The sequence below is a fragment of the Mustela nigripes genome, chromosome 17 (genome assembly GCF_022355385.1).
Source record: "Mustela nigripes isolate SB6536 chromosome 17, MUSNIG.SB6536, whole genome shotgun sequence".
Classification (NCBI taxonomy): domain Eukaryota; kingdom Metazoa; phylum Chordata; class Mammalia; order Carnivora; family Mustelidae; genus Mustela; species Mustela nigripes.
In genome coordinates this window covers 32,099,070-32,117,867 of record NC_081573.1, presented here as the reverse complement: position 1 = coordinate 32,117,867, position 18,798 = coordinate 32,099,070, and the positions used below count along the sequence as shown (strand labels likewise).

The following is an 18,798-nucleotide window of genomic DNA, read 5'->3' as shown; positions in this document are numbered from 1 at the left end:
CTGGGAGAGGGCCACCATGAAGGCTGAGCCAGCAGCATGTCCAGTCACTCCCTGTCCCAGGAATCCTAGTACTCCCATTTCTATTCATCCTCCCACGCAGCCCAAGGAAGGGTCCGGGAGGGGTCAGCTGGGAGGTGTGGCTGCTTTGAAGGGTGGAGATGGAGAGGCACTTAGGGAGAGAAACCGTAGGCGCTCACTCACAGGTAAATCGAGCATGCATTTAGGGCACTGACAAAGTCGGTTTGTCAATAAGGTTTGGACAGCACAGCAACCTGGTTAAGAGTGTGGTCTGGAGGGCACCTGGGTGGCTCAGTGGGTTAAAGCCTCTGCCTTCAGCTCGGGTTATGATCTCAGGGTCCTGGGTTCGAGTCCCGCATCGGGCTCCCTGCTCAGCAGGGAGCCTGCTTCCTCCTCTATTTCTGTCTGCCTGCTTGTGATCGCTCTCTGTCAAATAAATACTTAAAAAAAAAAAAAAAGAGTATGGTCTGCAATGTTACACAGCATTTGTTCAATTCCCAGCTCTTCCTAAACTTATGTTCTTTGCCTGAGTGAGTCCCAGGAGATAGAGGTATCAGTTCACAGGGTTCCTTTGAGAACGGAAGGGAGGGACTGCATACAAAGCACTCTGCCCCTTGTTTGCCACACAGTGAGCCCTCAATAAATATTCATTACACGAATGCTTGAATGAGTAGAGGTGGAAAATATAAATAAGTAAAAACACACTACGACAGCCAGAAAATGGTTGTAACATAAAATAGATGTATCACCTTCCAGGATTTTTTTTTTTTCTACACAAAGATATGTTTTTACTAAAATGGGATATTATACATGACTGGATTTTTAAGTATTTATTTTATTGAAAGTTAATTCATGGGGCTCCTGGGGGGGCTCAGTCAATTAATTGTCCAACGCTCAGTTTTGGCTCAGGTCCTGTTCTCAGGGTGTTGGGAGTGAGGCCCCCATCAGGCTCCAGGATCAGGGCAGAGACCGCTTGTCCCTCTCCCTCCCCCTCAACCTCTCCCTCCCACCAATAAATAAATAAATAAATAAATAAATAAAATCTTAAAGATAATGCACATACCATAAATTCATTTTTTAAGTTTTTATTAAGCTAAATATATTTTTCTAAGTTAAATTATTAAGTTAAAATTTAACTTGAAATTTTTAAGTGTACAATTCAGTGTTTTTTGTAATATATTCACATAATTGCATAACCATCAGTGCAATCTAAACCCAGAACATCCCACCACTCTCATCACGCATCACTCATTGTCACCTAGGTAGGAAGCCTCCTACCCATTATTAGTCATTCCTCATGCCCCTCTCCTCTGCCCCAAGCAACCTCTGATCTTTTTGTCTCCATGCATTTGCTTATTCTGGGCTTTTCATGTAAATAAAATCCTATAGCAAGTAGCCTTCTGTGTCGGGTTTCTCTCATTAGTGACCGGTTTTCCTGGCCCATCCATGTTGTAGCAAGGGTCCATACTTTGTTTCTTTTCATGGCTGAATAATATTCCATTGGGTAGCTAGATCACACTTTATCCATTCATCAGTTGATGGTCATTTGGGTTGTTCCCACTTTGGGGTATTAGGAATAATGCTGTTATTTGTGTCTTGTTTTTGTATGGCTCTGTTCTTGGTGACCTCGGGTATATACCCAAGAGTGGAATTGCTGAGAATATAGTAACTCTGTGTTTGATTTTTGAGGAACCACTAAACATCTCCTATAAAGCGACCTCAAGTATTTTAGAGCCTCCTTTTCTCCCTTCACAAGAGATCATGACTGTCTGTCCTTGTCAATGAATGGGGTGCTCATCAGTAGTCTGAATGAATGCAGAGTATTCTCTTAGCCAGCTGTACCAGACTGTGTTGAAGGAATTCCCTTCTGTTGGACATTCAGTGATTCTATGAAACAGGCTTTGAGCAGCTTCATCGTTCTTGTGCCTCCAGCAGACACATGACACTTTCTCAGGTATACCCAGAGCACTTTGTATCCCTCTGTTTTGGGGTTTTGCATTGCGCAGTGGCCCACCACCTGTCTACTACATGCTGAGCTCTGTAAGCAGAAGGAATATCCCTTGAGTTCATCTCTGTATCCATACTATGTAGCATCTCGTCAGACACTGGTAAATGGAGAATGAATGGATAAATGGAATATTGAGTACGTGGAATGATGGATGGATGATTAGAGCTAGGGACTGTGGAGATCTGGAGTTCATTTTTTGTGAAAATATTCTGCCCAAAGATCCCTGCCTAGAGAAAGAATGCATTCCCTGAACCTGGAGGTGTGTGACAAGAGGCTGAGTGGCTTGGCAGGAATATTGTAAGGTTAATTTAGGCATCAAAAGGCAACCGGATAGGGCACCTGGGTGGCTCAGTCAGTTAAGTGTCTGACTCTTGGTTTTGGCTCAGGTCATGATCTTTTGGTTCATGGGATCGAGCCCCACATGGGGCTTGAAGATTCTCTCCCTCTGTCCCTCCCCTCACTCATTTTCTCTCTCTCTCTCTCTCTCCCCAAAATAAATTAATTTTTTTTTTAAAGGGAGGTGGGGGGACCTGGATGAATTTAAGGTGTTTCCAAACTTGAGAACACAGAACTATATGGAAAAGAAGCCCAAACAGCTGAGACAGATTTGTCCTGAGTTCCCCAGCAGCTGGCGGTTGTTCTAATTTTCAAGCTTGTTCTGAGAACCCTGGACCAAAGCCTCCCCCTCCTGAAAGGCATCTGTCTGCTCCTGCCTGCCTTGGGAAATTCATAGGGCTCTCAGGTTAGAGTTCTGCAAGGGAGAAGCCCTTATGTAATACGCTGCTGGATCAGTCTGGGGCTCTCCGTAATCAGAAACTCTGTCCTGGCTTTGGAGAAAAGAGGGTAAACTCTGGGTGGGCGTGGCCAAGAGCTCTGGGGCGGTGGCCGGCGGAGTAGGGCAATGGGGCGGGACCCAACAGACTTTTAAGTGGTGTAAACAGCTTGAAGCGCTGGAGCTGCAGCCTGTCCACGATGTGGCTCTCCGCTCTGGTCCTGACCTCCTTTGCCACTTCCATAGCTTGGGGTGAGTCCTTCTGAAATAAAACAGTGGGGTGTGTTTGGAAATCCTTGCCCAGGTGCGAGGTGGGAGGTGGACGGGAACGAGGTGGGGGAGATGCGTGGAGAGGAAGGGTATGGCGGGTCCAGTTCTGCTGCAGCCAGTGCCCTCTGGACTTCACCCGCTTGGTGCCCAGCCAGTCCCTGACAACCTGAGAGCGGGGGGAGCAGGAACACTCCCAGACTGCAGCTGCGTGCTCCCAGAGCAGGGCAGACAGCTAACCTCATGCCTCCTGGATGGGGATTCCAGAGAGCTCAGTTTGTTTTCTGCCTGATTATTCGTCTGTGCATGGCCAAATCAGGGAGAGTGGCTTTGCAGAATATTAACAGGAGTATCCCAGGCTTTCTGCAAGTGGCATCGGGCCTCTTCACCTTTAGGGAAATCCTGTATTACTATAGTAACGGAAAAGCGAAAGTCCTCCAATTTGTTTGGGCTACAATAACAGGGACTAATGGGGAGGTCTTTCCTAAAAGCAAAGTGGCTTAATGCAACTTGCAGAAAGCCCAGGATATGTTGCTTTGTGCCATTTCGGCTTAGGGAAAGTGTCGTAGGAATGCTCCCCATTCGGATGTCAGGCAGGAGACCTGGACGAACTGTGGACCCAGAGAGTGTAGGTTTGAATCCCAGCCCAGCACTTACTGGCCAGCTGTCCTTAGGCATTGTGCCTAAGGTTTCTGTGCCTTGGGGTCCCCCTCTCGAACATGGGAATGACGGCAGTTGTCATTGGGCTGTTGTAAGGATAAAACAGGTTATTTCTAAAGAGCACCTAGTATGGAAAGTGTAAATAAAGAATTTATAAATGTAGGAGTTGTTTTAAAAGGTAGTAGTAGAAGACTTGGTGTGCGGTGAGGCCAACAGATCAGGAGCCAATGGCCAGGACTTGTTACTCACAGCTCCCGGGAGGAGGACGCATGCCCACCACGGTCCTGCACACTGAGGTGATGCTCAAGGTGGGTTAGAAGAGGAGGGAGGAGGGAGGAGGGAGGAGGGAGGAATTTCGTGCAAGAGCCCTTATTGTGGTTACCTGGGGAAGGAAGAGGTGAGACAGGATATGCAGGCTCAGGACTGGCAAACTAACCAATTTCAGTGAGTTCTAGGGCACGAAGGCTTCTCACAGTTTTTGGATCTCTGGCCCTGGAGTGATTAGGGCAGGATGGTAGTGGCTTGGCCTGGGACGGCCTGGTAAAGAAGGTGATTGGGGTACAGGCTCTGCACACTGGAAGGGAAGTTGATGCCTATCACTGGAATTGGCTAACTCCGAGAGGGCAGTCCCTCCAGGGTCATCAAGGCCCCAGAGGTCAAGCGTCAAGGGTACACAAAATAAAGCCCATGATTACTACAAGAGCGTAGCAAGGGGCCCCAGAATGCATCTATGCCCGTTTACAGGCAGGCAAACGGACTCAGAGAGGGAAATGGACTTGCCCAAGGTCCACTAAAATCATACTCTGGAATCTGTCTGTGGCTTGTGAATGGACAGCCAGGGCTGGGACCCTCAGAACTGGGAAGGCCCAGGCCACATGTGCACTTCACCTTCTTTCTGATGGTGACTTTGTCAGAAACCTGGGACTGAATGTGAGGCCAGAGGAAGAACCAAAGGAGGAGTGGGTTATTCCCTTAATACCGATTACCTGCTGGCAAGGCCATCCCATTTCCCACTGTAGAAAGTCCACGCTGGCTCTCTCCATTTCCTCGGCTTTCTCATCTATAAAATGGGCATCTTGTGAAGTTGAATTTAAGTGAGCCAGAATGCAAATCTGGCGCATAGTCAGTGCTCAGCATTCAAAGCTTACCTGTGTACGGATGTCATGTAGCATAAACATCACGTGTGTACTTATGTAACACAACAAGTGTGGACTGCTCCTGGAGCCATAACTGCTCTGCCTCTCACCCCGCCCACCCGCTTCCTCACCCTGGCCCCTTGGGCTCCTGTCCACTTCGCCTCTCCTGCAGGTTACCATTCCATTTCCTTCTGTAAGACTAAATCTGGATCACCCTTTCTTGTTCCGCCCGCACACTCTGGGGAAGAGGTTGACCTTTTGTCTGTGTCCACAAGGGAGCAGCTGGCATGATGCCAGGCTAGAAACCATTTCAGATGAGGAACCATACACACAGAGGCTGCCAGGGCAGGATGAGGGAAGACTTGGAGGAGGGCCATGATCGAGAGTCTGAGGGCCCACTTGCACAGCAGGTGGAGCCAGGACTGGGGTGGAAGGGACAGCCCGGGAGGAAGGGACAGCTCAGTGGGGAAGGACCACCAGCCCCACAAGGATGGGACAGGTAGGAACCAGACCCCAGGCTCTCTCCCCTGCCCCGGAAGCCCCTGCTCAGAATCCCATATGAGATGATACATGTCACTCTTGCATACTCTAGGACTGTTGACTGCTATATGTGTACCCCCAAAGAAAGCCCCAGACCCTAGCCTGGTACTGAGGCCCCTCCCAGGCTTGAACCTCTTTCACAATACAGGCTGCTGTCCGCTCCCTGTTGACTCCCTCTGGCTTCTGTGGGCCCTTCACTCTTCCTCAGGCCAGCCTTGCATTTTGCTCCCAGAGCCTAGCCTCTGCTCTGCCTCACACCTTTATCCCCCAACCCCCCGCCTTCTACCTCCTGCTGTCAGCCCCCTCCTCCCTCCCACTGCCAGTCCCAGCTCCAAGGGCACCACCTCCACCATGCCACCAATGCGGAGGCCTCCCTGCCTCTTCTGACCCTTGTGGTACTGGTACCTCTCTGGGGACTCCGGCACCTGCCTTCCCACCCAGTAGGGGCAAGTGTGTTTGTAGCTCATGCTCCCTACATGGTTCAGAAATTCTGAGAGGAGGGACAGCCTCTTATTCATGTTCTACACCAGTGTGCAGCTTAGCACCTGAGGCCTACTGGCCAGTTATTTCCAGAAGCTTCTAGGAGTGACAACCAAATGCCTTATTCCCCTCAGCAGCTCTCCTTCTTGCATTTCTTTTTAACTTGATGCTATTATACCTCCATTTCCAATTGGCTCCTCTAGATAGCCCCAAGTAAGGAATGACAGTTAACCTCAAGCTTAACTGAGGTCCTGAGGGTTTAGGTGACTCATTCAAGGTCCCTGTTCAAGGTGGAGACCCACTGGGAGTCCAGGTCAGACCTTTTGGGCTGATGTGTCCTCTTTCCTCTGGATGTCCAGGGGGGCACCCATCCTCGCTGCCTGTGGTGGACACCGTGCAAGGCAAGGTCTTGGGCAAGTACGTCAGCTTAGAAGGATTTGCACAGCCTGTGGCCGTCTTCCTGGGAGTCCCTTTTGCCAGGCCTCCTCTGGGGTCCCTGAGATTTGCTCCGCCACAGCCTGCAGAGCCATGGAACTACGTGAAGAACACCACCGCTTACCCTCCCATGTAAGTTGGCGTCTCTCGGGGGGATGCTGGCCTCAAAGTGATGCAGGAAGCGTCCAGGGCAACTTGCTGAGTGGCTTTGTTCCAAAATTTCCAAGCTGTTGTAAATCTTTTTTTTTTTTTTTTTTAAGATTTTATTTATTTATTTATTTGACAGAGATCACAAGTAGGCAGAGAGAGAGAGGGAGAGGCAGGTTCCCCTCTGAGCAGAGAGCCTGATGTGGGACTCGATCCCAGGACCCTGGGACTATGACCTGAGCTGAAGGCAGAGGCTTTAACCCACTGAGCCACCCAGGCGCCCCATAAATCTTTTAATACCTTCTAGAATAGAGCATTCTAGAGCTCTATTCAACAAACATTTACTGAGCACGTTCTAGGTTTCCTAGGATCCACGAACGATCAGAAAAGTATCCCTACCTTCACGGAGCTTGCATTCTAGCAGGGAGATGGATGACAAAGAAAAAATATGCAAATCAGTCAATAAATTATGCAATACGTTAGACCATGATAAGTGGGAGAAAATTAGAAGTTGACCAAGTGAGGGATGTAGAAGTAACAATTCTCCTGTCTGGACCTTTGCCAAAGCTGGGGAGCGGGGGTAGACCTAGAGTTGTGTAAGTGGGGAGAGCTTTGGGGAGTTGACTCAAAAGTTCTTAGCTCCCAAGTGTGTCAAAGTACCTAGTCATGAGCAGAGCAATGGCTGGTGTGTCCCAATCACCCTGACCAAGTCGGACAAAGTAGCCAATATCTACCTCCTCCAGATACCTCAGAAGCCTACATATATCCATATGACCTTATTCACCTCAGCAAGGCATTCTGGAAATTTCTAAGGTCTTACTCCTTGCTGCCTTCCCTTCTTTTCTTCCTCCTCCCTCCCTCCCTTCCTTCCTTCCTTTTGTTTTAAAAAATTGTGTTTGCTCTTTTTATTTCCTGACCGCCAATGTAATACATACATATTGCAGAAAAGGAGGAAGTACGGGTAAGGAAAGATAAGAAAATGAAAATCACATACAATTCCTCCACCGACAGAGAGAACTGCTGTTCATATTTTAGATTCTGTTTTTCCAGTCTTTTATCTGTTGGATATTTTCTTCCTTAAAAATAGAATCCATGAGATTTTGCACTCAATTTCAGTGTGTGGGTCCCCCCCCTCTCAATAACCACCACCAACCAACACAGAGAAAAAAATCTCAACACCAGCTGTGTGTCTTACAATTCAACTAATCCCTACACTGCTCTGCCTGGAGATAGTGTCAGATCCTCCAGGTTAAGGACTCGGCCCCACAAGACACTTTCTGCATCTGATGCCAATTACAAGTTCAAGTTGCTATCTATGCTTGACTTTGGCTATAAGTCAAAGGTTCCTATGACTCCCTCCTTGGGTTCCATTAATTTGCTGAGTCACAGAACTCAGAAAACTGGTTTATTCACTACATCACCAGTTCATTACAAAGGTTATTAGGGCATATGAATCAAGAGCCAGATGAAGAGATCCATGGGGTGAGGTCCTGAATAAAGGAGCTTCTGTCCTGGAGTTGGGGGTCCTGCACAGTGGCCATAAAAGCTTTCTGGTTCACCAACTCGGAAACTCGCAGTATCCTGTCCTGTGGTTTTTTAAGGAGGCTTTGTTATGTAGCCATGATTGATGAAACCAGGGGCATTGGCCACCATTCAACCCCCAGCCCCATCTTGCTCCCCAGAGGTCAGGGAGGCAGAACTGAAAGTTTACTGGACGGTTCATGTGACAACCAGCCCCTAGCCTTAAGTGTGATCAAAAGTCACCTTATTAACATAATAAAGATATCTTTATTGTTTCCTTCACATAGGAAATTCCACGGATTTTAGGGATCCTGTGGCTGAAATGGAATGGAGGCCGAATATGTATTTATTATAAATCACAGTATCACATCATACAGATAGTTTGGATGCCTGCTTTGCTCATTTGTAAATCTAGCAGGAATATTATTCTATGTCATTAGATATCACAGCTGGACTTGTAATGGCTGTATTACATTGAGTCTTGGTTTATAATTTATTTACCCCATCTCTTATTTGGGTTCATTAAGTTCTTGATGTTTTTGATAGTACAGATACACTTTGATGAATATCCTGCAGTTAAATATTTATGTATGCCCATGAATATTTTGGGGCAAGTTTGAAGAAATGCCATGAATATGCACCTTCTGTTTACATTTCCCTCCAGAAATGTTCCAGCGACACTCCTTCCATTGATATCTGAAAACCTTCACTCCCCAGATCTTTGGCAATGCTTGGGGTTATTAAAAAATGCTTTTGGGGGGCACCTGAGTGGCTCGGTGGGTTAAGCCTCTGCTTTCAGCTCAGGTCATGGTTTCAGGGTCCTGGGATCAAGCCCTACATCAGGCTCTCTGCTTAGTGGGGAGCCTGCTTTCCGCTCTCTCGGCCTGCCTCTCTGCCTACTTGTGATCTCTCTCTCCCTGTCAAATAAATAGATGAAATCTTTAAAAAAAAAAAAATGCTTTTTGGCTATTGGATAGGCAAAACAATAATAATTATCATTATAATTGTCTGTAATTTTGCTATTTATTCCGCATTTATTTAAACACTAGTGACCTTTACTCTTTTCCCCTTTCTTGACATTTGATTTTCTTCTTTTAAGACTGTTAGGCTCCTTGCCCTGGTGATCAGGGGAAAGTTCCCTTAGGATGGAAATTAAGGAGTCATTACTGGAGACTCTGATTCTGCCACTTGCCAGCAGAGTGACTCAGTGACCTCATTTACAAACTGGGGGCAGTGATACCTGCATTCTGGTACCTTGAGATCCAGAAATGTTCCTTATAGTGTCCTTAGAAATATCATGCACTACATAGTATAGATCTTTCTGGCTGTGTGACCTTGGGTAGGTTCTCTAACCTCTCGGTACCTTAGTAAAAATGGGGATAATTATAGATTCTATATTAGGGAGCGTGCCATGTGATGATTAAGTAAGTTAGTACATAGAGTACCTGGCATGTTGGGAGGTTCATAAATCTTACCAATTTTTTTAAAATTATTATTTATTTATTTGATAGAGATCACAAGTAGGCAGAGAAGAAGGCAGAGAGAGGAAGGGAAACAGGCTCCCCGCTGAGCAAAGAGCCCGACTCGGGGCTTGATCCCAGGACCCCGGGATCATGACCCAAGCAGAAGGCAGAGGCCTTAACCCCCTGAGCCACCCAGGCGCCCCAACCTTACCAGTTTTAATCTGTGTCGGGTCTTTAAGGTCTGTTATTGGGAAAACCAATAGTGTTTGCCTGGGATGGGTAGATTCTTAGCATGTCAGGACTATATGACCCTTATAAAAATCACTTCCCTCACACTGACCTGGCAGATTCAAACCAAATCAGGCAGGGAATTCACCCAAGGTCACCCAGAAGATTAGCGAGTGTGATAGGACTAGAACACAATTCTCCTGATACTGCCCAACAAAATATTTCATCCCTGACCTTTTGTAGTGCCTAAATGTCTGTCGTTTGAGTGACTTCCCAGGGATTATGGAAGTCTGCCATGGACTAGAACATGCTGACCTGGTGGAGGACACATTTGCCTGGAACAGAGAGCTCGCATGTATCCAGGGTGTGCAGGAGATAGGCCTCGCCCAGGTGGTTAGCTTATGGGCGGTCTCCTATCCTTGACCCAGGGCATCTCAAAGGCTCAGGGAAGGGGACAGGTACCAAGCCTTCTTACTATCTAGACACAGCCGTGGGAGACCTTAGTGAGCCTCAGGGTTCCCCCCCTCCAAACCCCACCTATGCACCTAAAAAAACCTCTTAACCATCCCAGTATCTCCAGCCTGGTAGGAACAACTCTATTTATCAGCCCGAGCCTGCCAGTCCAAGGCCCAGGGCACCCCAGGAGGCATCTTGCTCAGCTCTGAGCCAAACTCAGAACTTCTTCTTTGCTCCCCTCCCCAGGTGCTCCCAGGATGCAATGGGGGGGCAGGTGCTCTCAGAGCTCTTTACCAACAGAAAGGAGAATATTGCTCTCAAGTTTTCTGAAGACTGCCTTTATCTAAATATTTACACTCCCGCTGACTTGACAAAGAAAAGCCGGCTGCCGGTAAGTAGAAGGTTCTAGCACTGAGAGTCTTCTGGTGTAGACTAGAAGGGGGTGAAGACAGCTTGGGTGGGGCGTCATTTCAGAGACCTCAGTGCTTCCTGTTCCCACCACAGCCAGACCTTAGGACCACAAGAAACACAAGCTTTCCATACCTCAGTTTCCCCTAGGGACGGACCTCCGGGGGAATTTGCTGTACCACGGTCATGCCCATTGTAATTTTTCCAAATCGTTTCTTGTTAATAGGAGGACCAAAATGGTGACTTTAGAGATAAGTCATCCTTCCTTTACAGGTAGAGAGACTGAGGCCCAGAAAGGGGGAAGTGAGATCCCACAGTGGGATTGGCAGGACCAGGGCCGAGGCCTTCTGAATTTCAGACCAGTGCCCTTTGACACAGACCAGGAGGCGAGGCCTTTCCTCAGCACAGTAAGATGCTTCTCTCACAAGCTCCAGGGTCGCCTGAGAGATGTTAGGGGCAGAGCCTGGGGCAATCCGAGAAGTTCATTCTTTTGCCTCCGGCCAAATACTTGGGAATTTATCGTAGCTAATTTCCTTCCCTAATTGTCTTTGGCACGACTGATGACCCCATGAGTCAGCATTTCTAGAATAAAGGAAGCCCAGAGATGGGGCAAATTCTAGACTCAAGCTGGGGCTTGGAGATGTCCAGGAAAAGGAGGTGATCCCCGGGGTGGAGAGGTGGGGGGGATGTTTGCACCCAGCCATCTCCTGGCAGGATGCCCAGGAGTGGGGGAGGGCATCTGTGAATCTGTGAGCATTCAGTCCTCTGTTCTCACGTTCTTCTGTTACATACTCCCTGCCTCTGTGTGCAGAGCTGTACTTGGGGGTCAAGGCAAAGGAGGGACTTAAAAAAACCACCACAAAACAAAACAAGAACAAAATCCACAAAAAAAAACAACAAAAAAACCCCATCATCAGATACCCTTGGCTTTGGAGGGCCCTACCATCTGGGATGCTTTCTTCAGGAAGTCACTGCTGACCAACGCTCATCTTAGCCTTCACTCAGATGACTGCTAACTCGGTCCTTCCACCCAGACAGAGGCAGGGACCAGAGGCGGAGGAGGAACAAGGCGAGAACCTCTCCATATGTCACAGGCTCTGGATCTACAGAGTTGGCTGGGCTTACATCCCGGTTCTGCCTTTTACCAGCAGAGGGGCCTGGCTCTGTTTCCAGAACGGGGCTAATCACGCATGAGTACCAGTGATGCTCATCGGGCTTTGTCTCAGTGGCTGGCGAGGGCACAAAGCAAGTACTCCCGAGGCATTAGTTAGAGTCAAAGGGAAGATCTTACTCCTCTCCTAACAGCAGTTCCATTGCACCCTGGCCAATGGCTGCAGTGGGCTGAGTGCCTCAGTGGGTGGACTCCAGAAACAGACCGCATGGGTTCAAGTCCTGCTTCCGCGGCTTATTAAGCTGCGTGGCCTCAGGCAGGTTTCTTGTCTGTTAACGGGGCCGTATTAGTCCCTATGGCGTGGAATGCTACTTGGCACATAGTTTGTGTTACAAATTCCTTTTTTTTAAATGAATAAAATGATTACAACATAATTATTTTAGCTGCTCTTCCCTCCTGGCTACATGAGCTCTTACAATGCCAGAGCCAAGCGTGATGAATTCCTATATCTACCCTTGTCCTCGATTCTAAACACTGTCCTTGGCATAGAGTAGGTTTCAGATCCTATTAGTGAGATGACTGAAGACTTATTGGAGGAGGTGGCTTTTAGGCTGGGCTTTGGAGGACGGGTGGGATTTGGGGGTGCAGAGGAGGCAGAAAGGACGGCATGTTCAAAAGTGATCCCACGGGGGGCACGTGTGCTTCTCGAGACAGTCCCTGTGGCAGGCGAGCAGTTCAATTCACCATACAAGGTATCACTAAGATGAAGCCGAAACACGGGGCTGTGGCAGCGGAGGAGGCTGGGCTGCGGGACGGGCTCAGGCATGAGGGGGATGGGTGTGTTGGGGAGAAGATGGCACTCTTAGCCGTGACTGTTTCCATGATGAAGTTCTGAAGCATGAGCTGGAGCAGTGGCCTGGGCCCCAGTTGGGAGGAGCGGGGAGAAGAGCAAATGCCTGTTCTAACTTTGCTGGGGACAGGTCACTTCTGGTAATGGCCTCCTTGAGCCACGGCCAAGAGGTCGGCGACCAAACCAGACAACCTCTTGAGGTCCTGCCCAGCGCTGCTTCCCCTCACCAGTACGGTTGCTTCCTTCTTGCCCAGGTGATGGTGTGGATCCACGGAGGGGGTCTGGTGGTGGGCGGAGCATCAACCTATGATGGGCTGGCCCTCTCTGCCCATGAAAACGTGGTGGTGGTGGTCATTCAGTACCGCCTGGGCATCTGGGGATTCTTCAGGTAAGATTCTGCACAGTCCTCACTGCACCTTGCCCCACCCCCCCCAACCAAAGTGAGGGTGCTAGGTATTCAGCTCTGGCCAGGTCAGCCCTCAAAGGGATCTTTGCCAGGTTCCCTAGGAAAGCACCCAAGCCCTTTCCTCACTGGGCTCTACTTATCTTCTCCATCCCCAGCCGCATTGGGCCATTTGCTTCGGAGCTTTTGCAGGTCCTCTTCCTTCTACCTGGAATGCCCATTCTACCTGACGAACTCCTATGCATTCTGCAAGGCCCAACCCAAATGTCACCCCCTCTGAAATGCCCCCTCTTCTTCACTTGTGCTGTTCCAGCACATCACACACCTTTGTGGAGACAGCCTATAGCAGCACTTAGAGACTTACGCATCCGACATGGCAGGAAGGGAAGGAAAGAGCACACTCGGGGCAGGTGTTTGGTGCGTTTTTCTGGGTAAAGGAACTGGGTGTCTGGAGCTGAAGACTGTCCAGTGGACAGCCCTCCTGGGCACCAGCCGCAGTGCCCCCTGACCCTGAGATGGCTGCTGGGCTGGATTGGGGGAGGGGGTGGACTTCTCACAAGAAAGACCCCCTCCCCTCCGGCCCCGGGCTAGAGGAGGATTATCCCAAGCGAGTCCTGTCCTAGGGTGTGGTGACTTAGTGGAGACATCTCTTCTCTCCCACCGCAATCCATCTCTCTGCTCCCCATTAAGGTCAAAATGCTATATGGGTGCTTCCTGTGGCTCCTGCTCCCAGTTTGTCCTCTGCCCAGTGTCCCAACAGCTTTTGGGCCAACCTTGGGAGCAGCTGCACACGATTCCTCACGCGTGGTCCTCTGGCCTCTGTGTGCATCTCTTTCTCTACCTCCACGGGTTCCTTGGGTGACCTCAGGAGCCACATTCCAAGCTCCCTATTTCAGCCCCTGCTTCGCCTTTGAAACCCAGAGGTACCTCATTAACTACCACCTTGTACCTGTTGCTACCTCCACTGAACGTCTGAAGGGTACCTCACCCTCCAGGGGGACAGATTTAACCTTTGACTCCCACTGCTCCTTCCCCAACTTTCCTACTTTGCCAACAGCGCCTCCTGCTGGCTGCTGGCAGGCCCCTCGCGCCTGCTTCCAACTGCTCTGGATAGACTTGTGGTCAGCCTTGACTTCTTTTTCTCACCTGGTCACATCAGGGTCAGCAAATCCTCTTGGTTCCACCTTTAAAATATATTCAGAATCCAACCACTTCTCACCTCCTCCCTTATGCCCCCCTAATCAAAGCCCTCTGTGCCTCTCTCCCAGATGATTGTAAAAACCACCTACTTTTATAATCTGCTAATTTGATGCTGGGTCTCATCTACACAGCAGCCAGAATGACCACTTACGACATAAAAGGAACTTTGTCATAGGCCGTGAAATGACTTCCCACCTTACTAGCAATGACATCAAAGTTCTTACCAAGGCCCACAGAGTCCTTTAGCTGCTGTACTACACTCACTTTTGTCCACTGGACCACAGGACCTTTGCACTGGCTGTTTCTTCAGCCTGGAATTCCCTTCTTTGGATATTTGCAAGGCTCATGTGCTTGTTTATTCAGGTCTCTATTCAAATACTACCACCTCCAAGAAGCCTTTCTTGGTCTTGTGATCTGAAATAGGACCCCAGTCTTTTCCCTTACCTGATTTTATTTTTCCTGGAAGTACTTTCACTACCTGATATTATTTTCTGTATTTATCCATTTGTTTGTAATCTGTAGTGTGAACCTCTGTATAGTCAGAGATTTGGCATGTTTAGTTCTCAGATGTGCTCCTCGCTCTTAGAACAGTGTTTTGCACAAAGTAGATGCTCAGTAAATAGATGCCAATTGAGTAAATGTAGAACCCTACAACAGAACAATGCCACCAGAATGGAAGACAGAAGAAGACCCTTGTGTTAGGGCTATAGAAGGCTGGTCTTTTTCTAGAAGGCTCACCTAGAGTCCCCCAGCCCCATCTGTGGTCCTGACAGCCCTGCCATGTGGTCTATGCTCCCACCCCTTCCCCATTCCTACAGCACAGGGGACGAACACAGCCGAGGAAACTGGGGTCACTTGGACCAGTTGGCTGCACTTCGCTGGGTCCAGGAGAACATTGCCAACTTTGGAGGGAATCCAGGTTCTGTAACCATATTTGGAGAATCAGCAGGAGGTGAAAGCGTCTCTGTTCTTGTAAGTATTCCTGCCCTGATATATCTGCTGATGGGACCCCTTGGAGCCTTTGGACCAGTTGGCAGCTTGATTTACAAGACCTGGACTCAGGGCTGACCCGGTCTGCACAGCATCAGTTGGTGGAGAGCTAATGGCGGAGCTCTCCTTGGCCCCCAGGAAGCTCAGATCCCAGGGTAGCATCCTAGGGCCTTGAGAATCTCCAGCCACAGCTCCAGCAATGACACACCTCCTCTACCATGGTTGAGTGCATGCTCTCTCGCTCGCACTCGCTCTCTCTCCTTCCCATCGTTTTAGTATTAGAACTCGCTTCACTTCTCCTAGCGAGTAGGGTGGGTATAGATTATGAGAAAGAGTTGGACAAAGGGTCATTGTTCAGCTGGAAGCCAGATCTGCAAGTCAAGGGACATCGGCACCAAGAACAGGTCAGGGGCCTCCTGTGAGGACAGCTGCCTCTGGGACTGAGATGTGGGGCTGGGCTGGGAGGGACAGGGAGGCCTGGGACAGCAGTGGTGCTGTGAGCACCTGGGGCTCCTGGGGCCTGGTGTGGGGAGTGCGGCTGGGGGAGCCACTGAGGGCAGCAGAGATGGGAATGAGATGAGGAAGTGCTGGAAGCCAGAAGCTCTCCAGCTCCCTCACTTTTGAGCAGACGGTCAGTACTATTACTGCTTTTAACGTATGTATTGGTTTCCATGTCCAATACTCAGAGGAAAAAGTTTTGATAGTTTATCAAGTGGAGAAAAAGGAAAAGTTCAGATAAGCCCAAAGATGAAAAGAGTCCTCCATAGTCCCATTACCCAGGGAAGCTCACCACAGACATTTTGAGACTTATTTTTCTAGTGTTTTCCCCATGACTCACTTCTGTCTCTTTATCCATCTGTCATCTGTTTTGAGATTTTTTTTAAAAATGATTTTATTTATTTGAGAGAGGGAGAGAGTCAGAGAGAGATTGACAGTGGGGTGAGGAGCAGAGGGAGAAGCAGACTCCACGCTGAGTGGGGAGCCCAATGTGAGACTCCATCCCCAGACTCTGGGCTCATGACCTGAGCCGAAAGCAGACGCTTTAATGACTGAGCCCCCCAGGCGCCCCACCTGTCTTAAGATTTTTTTAAAAACCTTTCTTAGTATATCCTATAACAGAAATATTTACCTAAACATTACTCTTCCATTACTATCATTTTGTTGTAGATTCTGTGGTATTCCGTGGTAGAGATCTGCATGGTATTCCACAGTAAAAATGAAAATCCTTCATTTCCTCAATCTTGTAATATTGGAACCTTGGGTTATTTCCAATTATATTATAAACATTATGAGCATTCTTGGAAATCATCATTCATCTCCATGATCACTCTTAGGATAAATCCTGAATAGTAGAGATGGGGAATCAGAACTGTGTCTTTAAAGGGCGGCTGACAGTTGCCGCCCTGTCTCGAGACCTCTGATTGTCACAGTGGGCACACGTGCCACGCTTCCCGTGCTTCCCTCACTCTGTGCTGCTGGTGCCCTCCAGCTCAGCTTCTCTTGGAGGAGCCGGGCCCTAGCGTCAGCCTGGGAATAGGGTGAGGCCCTGGTGAGGATCTGCCACATTCCCTGGGTGCCCGGGTCTCCAGGGGGACAGTCCAGGCTAGAGTTAAGGATGAGATGATTCTTGAAACCCCTCCCCATGAGCATAAACTCTCTTCCTGTCCACTGTCCTGCCAGGTGCTGTCTCCCCTGGCCAAGAACCTTTTCCACCGGGCCATCTCGGAGAGCGGCGTGGCCCTCACGGCTGCCCTGGTTAGGAAAGACATGAAGGAAACAGCTCAGGTAGGTCTCACGCAGGACCACTGCCACACCCTTGGCTCTGCTGTTCTGGAAACTTCAGGGGTCTTTCTTGCCATGGGATCCGGCAGGCATCCTCAAGGAATCATGGAAGTGACAGCAGTGGAGTGGAAGGGGAAGGAGACACCTCAGCCAGTCTCCCAGTTTTACCAGAGCTGGGACTTGAACACGTGACTCTGGACTGCCAGTGCAGTGCACTGTCCCCTGAGCATTCTACCCAAAGTGCAACCGGGGGCAGGGTGGTGGGTGGGGGGCACCAGGCCACATAGTGGGCAGCGGGCTGTCACCGTGACTGGTCTCTCTCAGGGTCTGAGTTCTGGTTAACCCACTTACAGTATGTGGGCCTGCAGTGGCCCCCCACTTAAGTGCCTCATGGCTGGGGTTGGTTCCGGGAATTCATTCATTCATCACGTAATTTTGATAAAGCCAGACATCTAGTATCCTCATGAAGTTTCCATTCCATTGGAGGAGACAAATTAATCATTTCATAATCACACAGATTATAAAATCTCAAGTGACAAGAGCAATAAAGCAGAGATATCTGATACCGTAAGGGAATCCAAAAGGAGCACTTAATCTTAATGTGAGCAGGAGGTTATCGTGGAAGGCTTCCTGAAAGGAAATGTGCAAACAGGCAGTGTGTTCTGGATTCCGTGCTCTTAAACCCCACCCCACTCTCCCTCCCTTTCCACTCTCAGCTCTGAGATCATTTTGCCCATTTTACGGAGATACAGTCACAGAGACAGACCTTATTTAATTTGGCACGCCTGGGACGTAGGACTCCCACCTGCTGGTCTAGAGTATGTTCTGCTCCCCTCTGCTGCCCTTAGAAGTGAAGGTTGGGGTATTGATTGGAGGGAAGGGGCGTGGCTCTTGAGTTCTGCTCTTGCTTGTGATCTCTACAGCAAATTGCTGTCTTTGCTGGGTGTAAAGCCACCACCTCGGCTGTCCTTGTTCACTGCTTGCGCCAGAAGACAGAAGATGAGCTCTTGGAGACGTCGCTGAAGTTGGTAGGCATATCCACTCTCGTGACCACACAAGCCCCCCACCCTCTGCACTAGGGCCCAGGCTCCATTATTTGGCTGTCCTTTTGCCCCTGCCCTAGAAAACTGTCTGGGACAGTGTTTCTGACCCCCGGGGAACAGTGTCAGCCTTTGGATCTGAATAGGAATTTCTTTTTCTTTTTTTTTATATGAAGTATCACAAACATTTGTGAAGTTGTGAAACAACACAATGAACACATCGTATAATAATCTCTCACCTCAACTGAAACTTACTATTTTCCCATTCTTGCTTCCAAATGTACGTTAAAGAAATTAAGTATTACATAGTCCCAGAGGTACATACTATTCTGAATTTTGAGGATAGGATATTAAGAACAAAGATTCTAAGGAAGATTATCATAATATATCTTGCTTAATTTAGAAACTACCTCAGTGATAACCCAGTGGTGGTCCATTTATCTAACTTTTTCTGAGACGGCCTCAGTTGTGGTTCTAGAATAACTATACATGCACCCACCCAGCCAGCCAGTCAGCCATCAATCCACTCATCATCTTATTATCCATCTGTTCATCTGCCAGTCTATCCAGTTTATCAGTATTCTTTAATCAGTTTAATATCCATCCATCCATCCATCCATAACTTTTATTCAGCCATAACTTCCATTCATTTCCATCATCTGGGTGTCATCCAACCACCATATATCTTCACCCCATTATTCAACTGTCCAGAATCAATGATCCATCCATCACCCGGTCAGCTAGTTATTATTCATCTGTCTACCAGTCCATCCAGTTCATTCACACTCTGTGTATTGACCAACTCCATCCATCATCTAGCCATCCATCCACTCATCTATCCATCTATCCTTCCATCCATCCATCCATCCATCCATCCATCCAT

The 18,798-nt window shown here is 48.7% G+C and overlaps 1 protein-coding gene across 1 annotated transcript in view; it reads left to right on the top strand.

Moving 5' to 3' along the window:
* Nucleotides 1-2,941: 2,941 nt before the first annotated feature.
* The window catches only part of CES1 (carboxylesterase 1), a 29,429-nt gene continuing 13,572 nt past the window's right edge, over nucleotides 2,942-18,798 (top strand). Inside the window, exons 1-7 of the mRNA XM_059381504.1 lie at nucleotides 2,942-3,050; nucleotides 6,241-6,448; nucleotides 10,378-10,522; nucleotides 12,755-12,888; nucleotides 14,922-15,075; nucleotides 16,774-16,878; nucleotides 17,799-17,903. Of these exons, the coding sequence (XP_059237487.1) occupies nucleotides 2,999-3,050; nucleotides 6,241-6,448; nucleotides 10,378-10,522; nucleotides 12,755-12,888; nucleotides 14,922-15,075; nucleotides 16,774-16,878; nucleotides 17,799-17,903 (903 nt within the window). The 5' untranslated portion in view covers nucleotides 2,942-2,998. The remainder of the gene's footprint in view (nucleotides 3,051-6,240; nucleotides 6,449-10,377; nucleotides 10,523-12,754; nucleotides 12,889-14,921; nucleotides 15,076-16,773; nucleotides 16,879-17,798; nucleotides 17,904-18,798) is intronic.